Below are 17,574 nucleotides of genomic sequence, written 5' to 3'. Positions count from 1 at the left end.
TCTGTCCTTGAAGCAAAGTCCAAGGTATAATTCTAAAATAGTATAAACTTTATATCTTTTGGACATTAGTGTGGGTAAGAGTCTATTGTTCTTGTTAAGTTATATCTCAGTGGTCTTGTTTATTCTAGTACAAAGCTGAGAACAGCACCATTTTTGGGGAAGGAGGGAGAATCAGAGGCTGGAAGATGAAAAATAGAGTAAGAGGTTATGGTGAAATACTACAATATTTTTAAAAAATTATCAATGACTGTTCTTCATTTTAGAAACAAAAAGCACTGCCCTGATTTAGAGCTTAGATTTCATTATTTGAATCAATGTCACTTTGCTTAATGCCAAGTGTCTTTTGCTTGTTTCTCAACAAGTGGACTTCATAGATTTAAAAATGGTTTTTAATTTTTTTTGTTTGCTAAGACTCACCTTGACCCTATCCTGTCCCATGGACTTGAAGAACTTTCCGATGGATGTCCAGACCTGTACAATGCAGCTGGAGAGTTGTAAGTCACCACTGTTGAAATGACTCCCTGCTTGTTTTAACCAATGACCTGGTTCTTTCAGTATGTAATTAAAGAGAAAGGACCCTTATGACTCATTCCCTATATACTGACCAACCCCCAACATCCTAATGGAAAGACAAACCAAAGTGTGTGTGTGTGTGTGTGTGTGTGTGTGTGTGTCATACAAAATCTCATTATCAATACAGCATAGACAACCTTTCAAAGTAAAATGCCAAATAACTTTCCTTTGTCCCCCCTACCCCGCAAAATAGCCTGATTTAGTAAGCTTTTCATTGAAATGAAAATGTCTCCTGGGAAAATTAAAATTATTAGTCATTAAATTTTTATAGTGAATCACTTTTTAATCAGAAAATTGAGTTTCTTTCCATCTTATGCCCGTATACACCATCACCCCAAAAGGAATTCTGGCAGGGTGGGATAATTGCTTTGAGAACAAGACATAACGACCTTGGCCAGAGGAGGATGTAAGAATGAGGAGCATGAGATGAGATGGAATAAGATAGAATAAGAGGCATTTCTCTTAGATAAGCAGTGGATACACAAAAGCATGGTGAAGCAAGTAGAAAACCCCCCATCTACTTTGTCCCCTTTATTACCTAACCCTGATGCCACTAAAATCTTTGACATGTGTCACCATAAGTTGCTGATGCCTCCAAGGTAACAGGATTTTCAGTTAAGAAACATGAATTTCTTTCTGGCTTGGTCTATCAGTTTCTCTGTTTGTAAAATACAGAGAATAATAAGTGCCACCGACCTACATGGATGTTAGGAGATTTAATGAGGCAGGGGCAAGGAAATACTTTTAACTTCTTGGCTTAGAAAAATAATATGTGTAAAAAGACTTATATGTTATTTAAAAAGAGGTAGTGACAGGGTTGGTTTCATTCTGATCATTTAAAATCACTATGGATTTTCCTTGAAACATCCCAGGGAAATAAACAAAATGATGAAACCTCTTTAAGAAGTTGTCATAGATAAAATGAAAATTTCTGATTCAAAATAGGCCTTATATACTTTTTTCCTTATCGCTCCTTCTCTTGAGAAGAAAGCTGAGAAAAACATTTTCTTACATAATGATTCCTTCTTTCTATTTTCTCTACTGCTCCAAAATCTCCCGACTCAACCCAACACTTTTATTTTTTCTGTAAAACAGTAGCCATAGCTGTCAACTGATGCTCATCCAAGGCTTAGAAAATTTGGATTAGTAAATAAGCTCAGTCCTGGCATGAATAATGAAATCAAAGAAACATCATGTTTACCACTAACTTTGGATGTGAAGGGTGGGAATTATAATTTTTTTTCCTTTCTATCCCATTATTACTTTCTTCATCCCTACCTCTTTACCTCTGCTGTCTTCCCCATGCTGAGGCTTCAGGGTGACTGACAAGAACTTTTATTGTGGTGGCCAACGAGAAGCTTAACAGACAAGAACATGGGATATTTTGTGAGCTTAGAATACTATTTGCTGGAGGTTTCCAAGGTGTACCCATACAGATAGGGTTTGCCATTCTCTTTGAGGATCATCAGTGCTTGTATAGGGCCTCTTTGTATCTCCTTACTTTAAATGTTCTTCTTCTTTTTTGGGGGGGGGGGCTTTATGTTGAAAAGGTAGTCCTTTTCAACATAAAGAAACAGGAAAGTAGATTACAATTAAACTTGCCATTGATTTCTGGGTAGCTTTGGTGAGTCACTATCTTGCAGTAAATAAGAATAAGAATCCATACACTTAAAAAAACCATGCTGAGGTTTTCGACCAGCCAAGACCTCACATAACATCCCCTGTCCTCATCACTCTTATTTGAAAAGTTCAAATATTACAAACAAAGGGAGAAGGTAGAGAAATGGTGCATGAAAGAAGAGTAGGCTTCATTTCTAGGGTAGAGAAAGATCCAGAAACAATTGACAGATGATGACCTAGCTAGCAGGAGCCTGGAGACTAAGAGCTAACTTTGGATTACCAAACTGATAACAATCTTATTTTGGATGATTTGAGTCATATAACAATATGATTTTTCATAATAGGTAATCTGTTTTACTTCGTATTAATAATTATGATGAGTGGGCCCATTTAGCAAGACACTAGCACAAATGAATATTCTTAATTTGCATATCCCACAATTTCCTCTTAGGTTACCTGCCAATAGTCTTCCCCATTTGCTAAAGTAGAGGGACTTTAACATAAGCTTTCTGAATGCAAAGCTAATAGACCCTAGGAGGAGGGCCAAGTCTGCAATGGGAATGTTTTAGGCAGGCCCGTGATGAATTGATTCTCATTTAAAAAAAGAATGGTTTTCATTTGAAGTACTAAGACTGGCACTGTGGATTGGATTGTCTTATTGAATTGCCAAAGCCTCAGCTCTTGCAAGTAAAGACAATCTTCAAAGGATTTTTATGTTTGTTTACTTGTTTGTTCTTCAGAAAGAGTTAGTGAATAAAAAGGCAGAAATCAATAAACTTTTTAGATTCCATTCTTTCATTACACAGAAAAAAAATCCACCCATAAGTAGCTTTCTGTCTTAAATTTCTTTGGCTCCAATGACACCGAGTTGTAGTGATGATTGCAGCTCTTTTATTAAGAATGCTGTTGAATTGACTGAGCATATGTCCGCTTTAGATGGTTTCCTTGTTTGTTTCTTTACATGGGTAGACTTTCAAGCTTTCTTGGAAAGCCATATTCAATTTTCACTATGATTTCTTTACCTCAGTTGGGTACACGATGAATGACCTGATATTTGAGTGGTTAAGCGATGGTCCAGTGCAAGTTGCTGAAGGATTGACCCTGCCCCAGTTTATTTTGAAAGAAGAGAAGGAACTTGGCTACTGCACAAAGCACTACAACACTGGTAAGTGTTTTTTTTTTTTTTTTTTTTTTTTTTTTAGCTGTTAAACACAAGTGAGCTCCATTTGCAGCTTGGCGTATATATCTCGTTACTTTAATTGCTGCATATTTACCAGGCAAATAGACCTATGTGGCATGGACCTGATTTGACTCAAAACTCCCTCAACAGATAAGATTCCCATACTCTCTGGAATAGGTCAGCAAACACAAGAGGTAATTTCTCCAGAACACAGAGAGAAGGAGAGAGGATTTAGGATCTTTTGCTGTTCCCTAGCTGACCATCTGTTGTCAAATGAGTCTGGGGAAAGGTGTAGAAAACCTCATTAGTGGTGCAGAAAACATGAATTCTGGCTCCTTTCTGGCATCCGCTCTTGCCATTGGATGCTTAGGTAAATTTGCACCCTCTGCCTTACTGTCTTAGTGCCTAGTGGAAAAGAGGGACAATAACACAGGTCTTTGTAAACCCAGAAATAAAGCTGTTGTGTTCTTCAGTCCTAGATAGTAATAGAAATTTGGATGAAAGTCAGCTGGCAGGAATTCAGCTGGCTCTAAAGTCATGTGTTATCAATAGTACTGACAGACACATGGGGTTGGGGGACAGGTGGTAGAGGAAGAACTTGAGGTGGTAGCAACAAATAGGCATCTGTTGTTTTCTGGAAGATTTTACCCGTCCAGAAAAGTTGATGGTTTTTCCCAAGAAAAACCATGGTGTTCAGTACCATGCAAGTTGATCATGGAGAGACAATCAAGACATGATGGTTTGTCCAGTAACTGATCTAGGTCCCTTGCTGGGGAAAACAGTTTATGCACACTTGTTCCAGCAGCCAACGGTGATACTTATGAAGTAACCAAAACCTGATTCCAAGGATTTTTTTTTTCTGACCAAGGATTCAACCCTATGTCTTGTAATCTGTATGGAATAAGCAAAATTACCTTCTGGGGTTCTAACTCCAAGTCAATTAAGGAGAAAAAAAGTGGGAAGAGGTAGAAAGATCTATCTCTTAAATGTTAAAAGTTTTAATGCCTTTATATGACCTCCTTTTTACAGGGAAAGAAACAATGTACATAGTTCCTAGGCATATGCTAAATGTACTGAAGCAATTACCCAGAAGGCTAGGAAATTTTTACAATGACTAGATTATACACTGGCTTATACAAATGTACATTTTTCTCTTGCCATTAATAACACAATGATAGATACACAGTTCTTTAAATACTTTGTAGTTTTATGTAAACTGTACTTCTTTGGAGGAAATGGCTTCAACTATTATACAGTGTATGTCATGTGTTACATATTATATGCCATATAGTATATGCTATTAATAGAATATACTATATATTACATATTATAACCACACAAAATTTGAATATTTTATTTCCACTGGTAATTTTCTGTCAGTCTTGTAAATTCTGAAGCTCTGTCTAAAACAATCAAGCTGCAGCAAGCACAGATTTTAAAAATTAAATATGCCTTATGGTTTTGGTCCAGTGACTCTTTAGATCACACATTCTCACACTATTATTATCACTATTATTCCACAGTAATTATTTCTATTACTGGTTCAGTTGGAGAAGAGTTGAATTGGTTATGTAGGGTGAACATTTTGTGCAATCTTCCAAATCCATCTGCAGTAGTCTTTTTTTTTTTTTTTTTTTTTTTTTTAAACAACGTGGGATAGCGGAATTGGAAATATAAATTCAGACTGGACTTTAAATGATCATTTACTCCTTCTAGGAAAGTTTACCTGCATTGAGGTCAAGTTTCATCTGGAACGCCAAATGGGATATTATTTGATCCAGATGTATATCCCAAGCCTGCTTATAGTAATTTTGTCCTGGGTTTCCTTTTGGATAAACATGGACGCAGCCCCTGCCAGGGTCGCACTGGGCATCACCACCGTCTTAACGATGACCACCCAGAGTTCAGGCTCCAGGGCATCTCTGCCAAAGGTAAGAAATCTCGCTTGATAACAGATTACATGAAAGGTTCCCAAAGGTCTTGTGGGCTGGAGAGTTCTGTGAGGACAGAAATGTTGGCCACTCTATGACACTGTCGTAGATAGGAATGCAATAAGAGGACAAAAAGCTGAGTTTGAGAGAATTGGGGATCTGGGAACATGGGGAACCCTCAAAATCATATCATTTAGAGGAAAGGGAAATTAGTATTGAGAGTGAAGAGAAATGAGTAGAGGCAGAAACATGGCTTAGAGATTCTAGAAAGCCCTTGAGTGCTTTTGACCTCAGTTGTTTATGAGCCATGAAGCTTGCAAGAATTGGAGTAAGACTGATGCAATTTAGGCCATATTTTCAAGTATTTATTGGTGAAACTATTGCAATTCATATGTTCAATGAAGTCATTTATAGTAATAAAAATTTGAATTAGGCTCCTGGAAATTTACACAGAAGAGCCATATCAATGAATATATGAAAGAAATTAATGTACAGTATTAGGGTGCAGCAATCTGATATATGAAACATTGCTATGCCTCAATTTCCTTTAATGGCTGATATGCTACTATTTTTGAGTGGCACAGTTACCTAGAGAAGGAACAGTAGAGTCATCCAAAATGGTGAAAATTCCTAGAAATGTGGCATGGTGACAGAGGAGTGTGGGATCGATATCAGGGACATATAGACATTTTGTAGCACCTCAAATAATAATCCATAAGTGGCTGTGTAATCTATTTTTATAAAAAGCAGGCCATCTGCATTTGTAAATATTGCTTAAGTAATGATAAATATCCCACTTTTGAAATGCTCTAGCACCCCATAAGCGTGCCTTTGTGTGCTTCCCCATTCCACTGAGTACAATGAGCCATTGGCTTCAATTTTCCAGAATATGAGTTCAATTTAGGATTCAGTGTACATTGTCTCATACTGGTTGAGCAGTCTCTCCAAAATGCATTTCAGGAAAATAACAAAGATGTAATCCCATATTTTTGCTGGCTTGAGTTTATGTTTGGTTGTGCTGAATTTGACATAATGAGAAATGTTAGACCATGTTCCACATTATTTCCCATATCTAGAATATAAGATGACATATGGAGGACGTCTGTGGTTATAATAGAGGTGGGCTGAATACTGGAGAAATATTTACACAACTTATTAAGTCCCATGCCTCCAAAGATAAACATTAGGTTTTATATGGTCATGGAGAAAGGAATAGAGATATCTCTAATACTTTTTTATCTCCTAGAGTAACAAATAGTATAATGTACCTGTATTATTTTTCTATTGGAATACAGATGTCAGAAATACAGCTTTTTAAATCTGTATAATCAAAAATCAATTTTACCTAATAGCACTTTTAATCCACTCTGCGCCCCTCCCAAACAGGTCATTTGCTTATTTCTTATTAGTTATTAGCTACTGCCATTACTGCATGCCATGCCATTAAACCTCAGGATGTACAAACATATATTTTACAATTTAATAGACAGCTAAAATACTGGTGACAAATTGTAAGCATACAATGTCAAAATATAAGACATTTAGCCTCCAACTGTTCATTGCTATGAAAAGAGTAGTCATTTATCTTCAAAATGGGAGTTTGAGTTTTTATAAATTTGTTATTCATTTTATAAAGCTGTTATGATTCTGCATCAATGGTCAAAACTATTGCTAAATAAATGTTCACTGATCAGTGATCTTTGTATGTAGAGGCAATCAGGAACTCAGATAAACCAAAAGAGAGTATAATCAAAAATCATTTTATACTTGGCTCTGAACTCATGGTGGTTATCCTTTTGCCACCATTACATTTATCTTCCTCCATGTACTTTTCTTATGCTGTTATTAAACATGGTTGGCTTTCAGCTGACCATGAGGAAATGTAACTTATGTAGATGATGGTGTGAAACAAACATGGGATAAAAAGTGAGTCGTGGAAAATAAAAATTGGTCATACAGTTACTTATACATGTGCATTCATGTAAATACTCATTTTAATTTATAAACACTGCAATTCCTGACCAGATGCTCCACTGTGGTGATTGTACAGTTACTGCAGGGCCTCCTTCAATGCCCTGTACAGAGTACACATGCACATTACACTTTAAAAGTAAGATGTTTGTTATAGAAAAGATAGAAAACACAGAAAACATGATTAACGTTAACCAACCATTAAATAACTGTTGTTAAGACTTCGATGTATTTTCTTTCAGTCTTTTTTTCTATGTGCATTTATGGGCAAGCCCACTCACATGCACATACAGAAAACTGAGGTCAAACTTTTACACCATCTTAGATATTTAGCGTTTTCTTTTTTGCTTTTGTAAGTATGATAATTATAAGTACATTTGCATAAGAGTGTTTGTAGCCCACTGTGTTCTAGATAACATATATATAGTTTTTAATTTTTAAAAACTTTCAATGAGAAAAAAGAAGGGACTGAGCATGTTTAGAGTGAATGAGGGAAGATCTATGAGAAGATATTTGATGGGATATATGTTCTATGCAGGCAAGAACTTTGTCTTGTTCATTCTGTTAACTTCAACACCTAGAACAGTATGTGGCTTAGACTAGACAACCAATACATCCTCATTCGATGGATAAATTAATGAACAGCCATGTTCTCCCATGTGAGGCCATGTTGAAGACATTAGGTTGGTGCAAAAGTAATTGTGGCTTTTGTCATTAACAGTAACGGCAAATATCGCAATTACTTTTGTACCAACCTAGTAGATTAGACTTGAAGCAGAATCTGTGGGTAAAAGTTATACAGAAAAGTATTTGAGTTTTAATGTACAGAAGAATCTCATAATAATATGACATGTACTATAAAGGATTGGAATTTTTCTACAGTATGTCTCCCTTTTCAAAAATTCTCAAGCAGACTTTGTGAAGTTAAGAATATATGAACAAATTTACAAGAAAAAAAAAAACCAACTCCATCAAAAAATAGGCAAAGGACAGAATAGACACTTCTCAAAAGAAGAGATTTATGCAACCAACAGACATATGAAAAAATGCTCATCATCACTGGTCATTAGAGAAATGCAAATGAAAACCACAATGAAATACCATCTCATGCCAGTTAGAATGGCGATCATTAAAAAGTCAGGAAACAACAGGTGCTGGAGAAGTTGTGGAAAAATAGGAATGCTTTTACACTGTTCGTGGGAGTGTAAATTAGTTCAACCATTGTGGAAGACAGTGTGACGATTCCTCAAGGATCTAGAACTGGAAATGCCATTTGACCCAGCGATCCCATTACAGGGCATATACCTAAAGGATTATAAATCATTCTATGATAAAGACACATGCACACGTATGTTTATTGCGGCACTATTCATAATAGCAAAGACTTGGAACCAACCCAAATGTCCATCAGTGATAGACTGGATTAAGAAAATGTGGCACATATACACCATGGAATACTATGCAGCCATAAAAAAGGATGAGTTCATATCCTTTGCAGGGACATGGATAAAGCTGGAAACCATCATTCTCAGCAAACTAACACAGGAACATAAAACCAAACACCGCCATGTTCTCACTCACAAGTTGGGGTTGAACAATGAGAATACATAGACACAGGGAGGGGAACATCATACACTGGGGCCTGTCGGGGGCTGGGGGATGGCTTGGGGAGGGATAGCATTAGGAGAAATACCTAGTGTAGATGATGGGTTGATGGGTGCAGCAAACCACCATGGCACGTGTATACCTATGTAACAAAACTGCACGTTCTGCACATGTAACCCAGAACTTAAAGTATAATAATAAAAAGAACAAAGACATATTTTGAAACATATGCAGGCCTTGATCTAAATCTTAGAGCTTTTACTTCACTCAACCTCTCTAAGTTAGTTTCATCATTTCTAAAATGAGAACATGATTATCTACCCCTTAAAAAATTAAATGAGGGTGAGATGAAGCAGTACTTATATAAATTGTTTAGCCCACGTTTTCTACATCGTTGGTATTCAACTCATTCTGGTTATTTTTATTGTTACTGTTCCCTGTACATAATGTAGTAGAAAAGACTGCTCCATTGGATGAGAGGTTATATTAGAAAATGCATAAAGGGCCTTATGAATAGAAGATGTCCTGTTCCTTGGATGACTCACTATTCACTTATAGTTGTACTGTCAATGAGATTAACCAAAGTTTGTCATATGTGTGTGTGTACATGATACAATTAGTCCTCCATATCTGCAGGTTCTGCATTTGCAGATTCAACAAACCACTGATCAAAAATATTTTTTTAAAAAAGCAAAACAACAATAAAAATAATACAACTAAAATAACCAGTACAGCATAACAACTATACAATATTTGCATTGTATTGGGTATTATAAGTAATCTAGAGATGATTTAAAGTATATGGGAGGATGTGCATAGGTTATATGCAAATAATACTCCATTTTATATAAGGGACTTGAGCATCCACAGATTTTCGTATTTGCAAAGGTCCTAGAACGAATCCCCTGTGGATACCAAGGGACAACTATGTATGTATGGGCAAATACACACGTGTGTGTTTTTTACAGATAGTTGATTAAATGAGTTAAGCTCCAGAGGGTCTGAATAAGATACGACTCAATTTTTCCCCACTCGCTGCCATTAAATACCCCCACTTGGCTATGTCTTCTCTGTCCCTGGAGGATTCTATAGATTCTCAGTACTATACGCTATACTATTACACCTGGAATGTGTATTTTTCAATGTAATAGACAGCTAACATATCAGTGACAAATACCTTAGGATAGTCTATTATCAGACTTTAAAAAAATTATCTAGTCTGAAACAAAACTTCAGTCTCATGTACAATTCAATGCTCTTTTCTTCCCTTGCCGCATGTTCAGGCCTGACTTTTGCCTTGAAAATGTACAGCGATGTGGAGCACATTGTCTGTTCCTTCACAGTTACTCCCCTGTATTTCCAACTTCTTTCCTCACTCATGTTGCTGACTTCACCATTGTTGAAGGCTGAGGGTAATGGGAAAGATGGAGGAAAGTCGCATGTGACCGACGCTATGGTATACTATTAGTGCCTTCTCTAATGGCAGGCCCCCAAATGCTGGATTTCTTGCGAGGTGAACTTGAGTTTTTTGGAGTTCCCAGGGCATCCCACATACTACACCATTTCCAGATGAATAATGTACTCTCTGGGTGATGTCTTATCATCTCCCCTTAGCTATCATCTCCTAGCAGCGTATCCCATACAACTTCTTACTCCTCAGGTCCCCTTCCTCAAGAAGATAGCCCTCCTGGTTGACGTGTTTTCCAGATGACTCACATTTAGCTATCTTCCACACCACTTATTAGGCTTACTAAGAACTTGTGCATTATTGCCTTGCTAAATGATAGAAATGCAACTTAACCAACTGCTAATCTTTCTGCTTTCACCCTACTATCATGGGTATTCCAGCTAACCTACTGCCTTCAAAATTCATTCAGGTAAGAAACAGATATTGGTGTTCACATTTTCATATAAAACCCAAATGACTAAGGACAAATAAGAGATTCTCTTAAGAACTCTGATCCAGGGGTAACTTGTTGGAATTTGAGCAGCTTACCAAATATATGGCATATGGAAGAGATACCAGTCTCTTCTCTTACAGGGGTAGGTATAAGCCACCTTCTACCCATCTTTAGGAGAATAGGGAGAATGCCATAGCACTGTCCACATCCACAAATTCCATTACTTCAATTAATGTTTTCAAATGTCTGGTTTTCTCTAGTAATACAGGGTGTTGGATGTTGGAGTCTCTAGACAGCATTTTCTGTCTTCTAGAAAGTACTGTATCTGACATGTATATGTGCAGTGTCTCCCTTTAGTGTAAGGCTTTACTAAAAATGCTGAGGCAATAGGAATATCCTATTCCCATACTGTTACACATATAAATATACACTCTTAATTTTAGACTTTTATCCCTATGAGGGCAAGGACTTCATTGATCATGGAAATGTGCATGTACCCACCCCTCAGCACAACACCTGGTTCACAGTAGGTGCTCAGTAAAGAGTAAATCAGTGAATAAATGAACAGTGTTGAAAATACTTGTAATCAACGGGTATTCCAGTATAATCCAATTGATGATTCATCCATCCATTTATTTATTCAACTAACACTTATTGAATGTTTTATCTGTGCCATGCATTCTTCCAGGGGTCAAAGATAAAACACAGCCCCGACCCTTAGGGGCTTGTAATCTGCTAGGCCAGAGATAGGCATTTGGAATGGTGATTATTCAACAATGTAGAATATAAAGATATATGAAGTAGGATGCCTAACCTATTAAGTGAAGGAGGGAGGAATGGGTGGGTGAAGAAGGGAGAGAAGAGAGGGGCAGGGAGCAAAGGAAGTAGAGAGAGCAGGAGCAGACTTAGGAAAATGGCCTGAAGGAGGGAGCCTGAGCTGAATCTACGAGGCATATTAAGTAGGTGAAGTAGGAGGAGGTAAAGGGCATTCCAGGCAACGAGGACCTTCTACTCATAATATTTGGGCTACACTTTTAAAATAAGGCTTTCTAGAAGAAAATCTGGGCACATTTTTTTCAAACATGCTTCACACATTTTAAACACGTTTTCAAGTAAGAAATTTGTGTTTATTGATTCCAAGTTAATTTCCTACCTTCCTGCCAACCAATACTTTTTGTGTTTCTGTTCTTGATTTTTTGTTTTTCAGAAGTTCAATCCCTTCTCTAAATACAGGAAAATCAAATACCAGCACGATATGTGTTTCATCGGTATCTTCCCCTTTGAAGCTATAAAATTGGTTTTTAAACATACATCTCTGCCAACCCCCAAGAAGCTATTGTGCTGGCAATACTTCTTTTAACCGTTTAGAGCATAAAGCCTCTAGTGGCAGACTAAAGGCTGCGTGTTGTCTTTCCCACCCTCAGAAAAGTATGAGGATGAATTGAATGGAAGATGGAAGACTGAGACATCCGGCAGGCTTTGCATATGGCAAAACAAGATTACACGATTATTTTCCTTTACTCCATGTTTGTCATCATAGCTAGATGATTTATAGCCACTCCTAAGTGTGTCTTAAGTCCTCATTTGTGGCTGAAGCCCAGAGACTATAGAAGTGAAAGCAAACACTGAGATAGCTAGAATGACCTAGGTGTGCAGATGACTCTGACAGGTCCAGAACTGTCTGTTTGAAGCAAGGATCCAGAGGCACTGTCTTTCACCATTATTAACTGGGATGGCCTATTTCCTATATAAGGAAATTTCTCCTTACTTTTCAGCCATCTGGTCAACTAAGACCAGCTGGACCATTTCAAGCAGCTGACAAACCCAGGACATGCTTGGAATTTAAAATGAAAGAGGCCATACATAGTTTTGCCACATTTGGTCTTGCTTTAATCCCCCTACCAGAATGCTTCTAACTAGAGACTGCACTAAGAGAACTATTAAAACAGTAAGACTGATACCTGTAGGAGTTTTTAAATAAAGATGTGTTTGGATATCTGTTTTAGCTCTAAAAAATAAAGATGATTGCTCCTTGAATCAAGCATATTCCCAGCAAATTTGAATGACTTTCCCAGTATTTCTGAAAGAAGCTGGAAACAATAATCTTTTGTACATAATCAGGATCTTATGAAGTTCTTGGATAAAGATTAAAAAGTAAGAAAGCCAAGCAAATTGATCTGCAGGCCTGCTTGCTTTAGCCAGATATCTGCATATGTAGAAGACTTCATAAACTTTCCCTCCTGACATTTCCCAAGCCACAGCAAATTGAAGAGTCATTGATGTAGTGAGTGTGTGAAAAAAATATGCAAAGAGATGATGTGTGAGAATTCTCTGGGGACGGAGCTGAAGCACCATTGGCACTTTAGTTTAAGAATGTTGTTGGCAGCCTTTTGCACGGAAGCTAACAGTGAGAGAAGCTATCCAAGCTATGCTTTTGCTCAAGTCCTGGTGAGGCTCATAAGTCTTTGGGGATGGCATATGGAAATTCAGGATTATTTTGAACTCTTTCTCTTTCCATTTCACTAAAATGGGTAACTATGGGTCCAAATGGCTTGGGTTCTTATAAACACCACACAGTGAGGAAAAAAATGAACTATTGTGGAGTATGCAACATAGTGTCAGGCACTGTTATAATACATGATCACATTACAGACAAGAAGAAACAGAACTTCTGTCCTTAAGAAGACACAAACATAAAATAGAAGATTATAATTCAGTGCAATAAAGGCAGATTTTTTTACAAAATGGCTGTAATAATTTCCCTCCCTGTATCTACACCCTTGGGTAATAGCTTCCTCTTACACTGACTATAAACTTGTTCATGTGACTTGTCCTGGTCAATGGGACAATGGCAAATGTAGCACAACTAGAGGCTTAAAAAATGCTTGCATGTTGAAGTTAGCTCTCTCCTGCTACTCTTGGGATGCTGTGACCACTACTCTGTGACTAAGACCAGGTTAACTTGTTGAGTGATAAGAGACACATGTTATCTCAACCACCAGGTGAGGCCATGCAAACACATGAGGGTGTCCAGCCACTGCCATGTGGAACAGAGATGATCCATCCCAGATGAACCCAGCCCAAATAGTTGAACCATAGAATAGTGAACAAATAAATAGCTGTCATTTTAAGCTACTACATCTTGGGGTAGTTTGTTACACAGCAAAAATTATGGCTGCTAAGAAGGATCCTTGATCTAGTCTGGAACTTCCTGGAAGAAGAGACATGAGGAAGCACCTGAACTAAATTTTTTTTGAAAATAGATGAAGTTTTTACTTGGACACAAGTTCTTCACACCACCATGTTTTAAATAAAATGACTGATATTAACTTTAGTGTCCTTGGAACAAATCTATAATAAGTATACAGGATAAGAATATAAGAATATCGCCATTTAGTCTGGTGACGTTCTTTCTAATTTCGAAACCACTCTTAAAATTTATCATCTCTTCCAGGAGGCTTCCTCAAATTCTTTGGAAAAGTTTCCTCATAGCTTTCCATAAGAAGAAGCCCCAGTTAGGCCATTGTTGAGTGCCTACCTCTCTTTATAATATTTCTCTCATGGCCCAGGAAGGAGCAGGATGCTGACGATAAACACACCAATTTGAGCACTCACTAACAATTGGGCAAGCTTTCCATTTTTGTACATATCCTTATACTAAATATGCTTATTTCATGAGACAGAATTATGTGTTTGTATATATGCATGATAATGTCATTTATGTAAAGGGTATTATGTTTATGAATTAAACATAGATATAGTATGGTAATGTCATTTATGTAAAGGACATTATGTTTATGACTTAAAATAAACATAGATATAGCATAATAGGGAATATTAGCTTTCAGCTGATGCAGTAATTTTCTATTGTAGTGTAGCAAACTTTGCTACTTAAAATACCCATTTATTAGCTTGTAATTCTGTAAGTCAAAAGTCTGGCTTAGCATGACTTCTCTGCCCAGGGCCTTATAAGGCTGAAATCAAAGTGTCAGCTGGGATGAGGTTTTCTCTGGAGGTTCTGAAGAGAAATATGTTTCCAAGATCATTTTTGTTGCTGGCAGAATTCAGCTCCTTGCAGCAGTAGAGATGAGGCCCCCGTTCCTTGCTGCTGGCTGTTAGCCAGGGGCTGCCCTTAGTTTCTAGAGGCTGTACACATTTCTTTACACGACTGTACACATTTCATTACACGTGGTGCCTTCCATTTTCAAGTCAGGAACAGCGCATTAATTCCTTTGTATATTTCAAATCTTTTGACTTCCTCTATACCCAGATTTAAAGGGCCTGTTAATTAGATCACGCACACCTAATAATCTCTGTGTTTTAAGGTCAACTAATTTGGGATCTTAATTATATCTGTAAAACCCCTCCATAACAGTCTCTAGATTAGTGTTTGATGGAATAACTAGCAGGATTATGCACAGCCAGGACTGGAAATCTTCGGGACTTGGGATTTAGAATTCTCCCTACCACACCTTTGTACTGGAATACTCTTTAGATAGTCTCCCTGACTCCATTTTGCCTTGTATATTGTATTTTCAACACAACATCCAGAAAACTCCTATTTAGCACCTCCCTGTTGAACATCTTCCTGTAGCTCCCTGTTGAACATCTTTCCGTAGATCCCCATCCCACTCAGAGCAAAAGCCAGTGCCCTCACTATGGTGAACAATGCCATTCATAATCTATCCCCTATTTCCTCTTGACCTCATCTCCCACTAACCTACCCCCTAGCTCACTGCTTCAGGCACACTGACCTTCTTGCTGTTTCCCAAATACAGAGGGCATGTGCTCTGGGCCACTGCAATGACTGTTTTCTCTGACTGGAATGTTCTGCCATCAGATAGCCACTTGACTACCTTCTCTACCTTCTCCAAATCTTTATTCAAATCTTATCTTCTCAGCAAAGCCTCATCATTACCACTCTGACCTAGGCTCTCATCAATACCCTGACCTGACTCAACTTTCCAAATTTTTTGTTTCCCCACAGTACCTTATTACCTTATAGCCACACTATCATTTATATCAAACTCTATTACAGATTATGTTTACTGTATATTATCTGTTTCCCTTAGCTTGATTATAAGCTCCATGAAGGCAAGGTTCTTTACCTGGCTTGCTCCCTTCAGTAGCATCTAGCTCATGGTATATGCTCAATAAATATTTGTTGATTGAATAATGAATGAACATCTACATCTCTAGAGTTGGGTCATTGAGAACTATCCATCTAACCTTTATCTAAGACATGAAAAGAATAAAAGGGAACCTACCTAACCAGGGACCCCCTTTTTTCTACTGGTTATTCTTTACCACAGAGAATCCTGCTGCATATAGTATGTTATTCTAATATAATAACATTTTATAAGTTTCACTTCTCTGATAGTATCAAGTAGTGTTATATTTCTTTTTGATATATATTTCTTATACAGTAATCTAATCAAAGATATAATAAAATGAAATAGTGGTTTAGATAAGAGGGCATCAAGACAGACTATTTTTACCTCAGCTTTGCTTCCTCAGCACTGTCATAACTAATTTGGAGGTTTCTTGGTGTGCTGACGCAAGCCTCCATTGTCCCTTCTCGCTTCTCCAGTTTGTTAGGATACAGGCTTGTTCTCTGAATTCTGATAAAGCTGTCTAAAGATCTTCTCATCTGGACTCTATACAGCAACTCTGGACCAAAGGTACAACCCCACACTCTCCCACAGGAGCCCAAATGCCAGAAAATTAGCACCCTTTCTTTAGCAAGGACTGAGAAAGGTTTTATTTTCTTTGATCTTAAGGTGTCATTAAAGACTATCTGTGCATTTGAACCTAAGGATTGCTTTGGACTTCATCTATGACTTAAGAGGCCATGAACTCCAATCTGAAACAAACTACAAACTAAAGCAAACCATTTCCATCCTTCATCACAAAATGGGGACTGGGACTCCAGTTTGCTTTCCAAAAATGACTATACCTTAAAGAAACTGGAATATCAAATATATTCCAGATTACACATGGACTGGTCTCATAAAATCTTAAACTTTTGCGTTAGTAGAGCACGGAGCCTCAGCAATCTTGTTAGGGATGAGAAAACTGATGTTGATGAAGATTAATCCACTTTTCAAGAGCCACTTGAAGTAGATGCCACTTCTTACATGAACCCCTTATGGTTTGCCATTAAGTATAAATGGCCTCCCTTACTTCCATGACACTTTCTTGCTTCCATGCCACTTTCAATCATTGCATTCTGACATGAGGCTTAGTGATCACGGCCCGTGTGTACTTGCTCTAATGAACTGTACTATAAATTCCTTTTGGTGAAGGCCGTATGTTGTTCAACTTTGCATGACCCATATGAATTACACAGAAGAGCCCATTAATAGTTATTGGGGAAGTACTGTAAAGAGACAGTGTTCAACGGCTCCTGATTCTCTGTGCTCAAGGTAAGAATTAGTGTTGGAGTTTGTCTTAATAAGGAAGGGTCTCTAAAGCAGGGACCTCACACTTTGCTACACATTAGAATCAGTTGAGGAGATTTCACAGGTTTCCCAGATCCTATCACAGACAAATTAAACCAAACTATCTGGGCATAGGGTCCAGATATCAGCATTTCTTTTTTAAACTAAAAGTTTGTTCTGATTACCTTTTTTTAAATATGTATATACACACACACAAACACATATTCTTTAAGTTCTAGGGTACATGTGCATAACATACAGGTTTGTTACATATGTATACATGTGCCATGTTGGTGTGCTGCACCCATTAACTCGTCATTTACATTAGGTATATCTCCTAATGCTATCCCTCC

At 37.5% G+C, this 17,574-nt stretch overlaps 1 protein-coding gene across 5 annotated transcripts in view; it reads left to right on the top strand.

Moving 5' to 3' along the window:
* Window positions 1-17,574, top strand: part of GLRA2 (glycine receptor, alpha 2) — a 219,543-nt gene that overhangs the window by 82,590 nt on the left and 119,379 nt on the right. For all 5 annotated transcript variants that reach the window (XM_011994804.1, XM_011994806.1, XM_011994808.1 and 2 more), the window contains 3 exons: window positions 412-494; window positions 3,221-3,358; window positions 5,090-5,304. In XM_011994804.1, coding sequence (XP_011850194.1) covers window positions 412-494; window positions 3,221-3,358; window positions 5,090-5,304 — 436 coding nt within the window. The remainder of the gene's footprint in view (window positions 1-411; window positions 495-3,220; window positions 3,359-5,089; window positions 5,305-17,574) is intronic.

This window comes from Mandrillus leucophaeus, unplaced genomic scaffold, assembly GCF_000951045.1.
Source record: "Mandrillus leucophaeus isolate KB7577 unplaced genomic scaffold, Mleu.le_1.0 Scaffold462, whole genome shotgun sequence".
Lineage (NCBI taxonomy): Eukaryota > Metazoa > Chordata > Mammalia > Primates > Cercopithecidae > Mandrillus > Mandrillus leucophaeus.
This window is presented reverse-complemented; position numbering and strand designations above follow the sequence as displayed.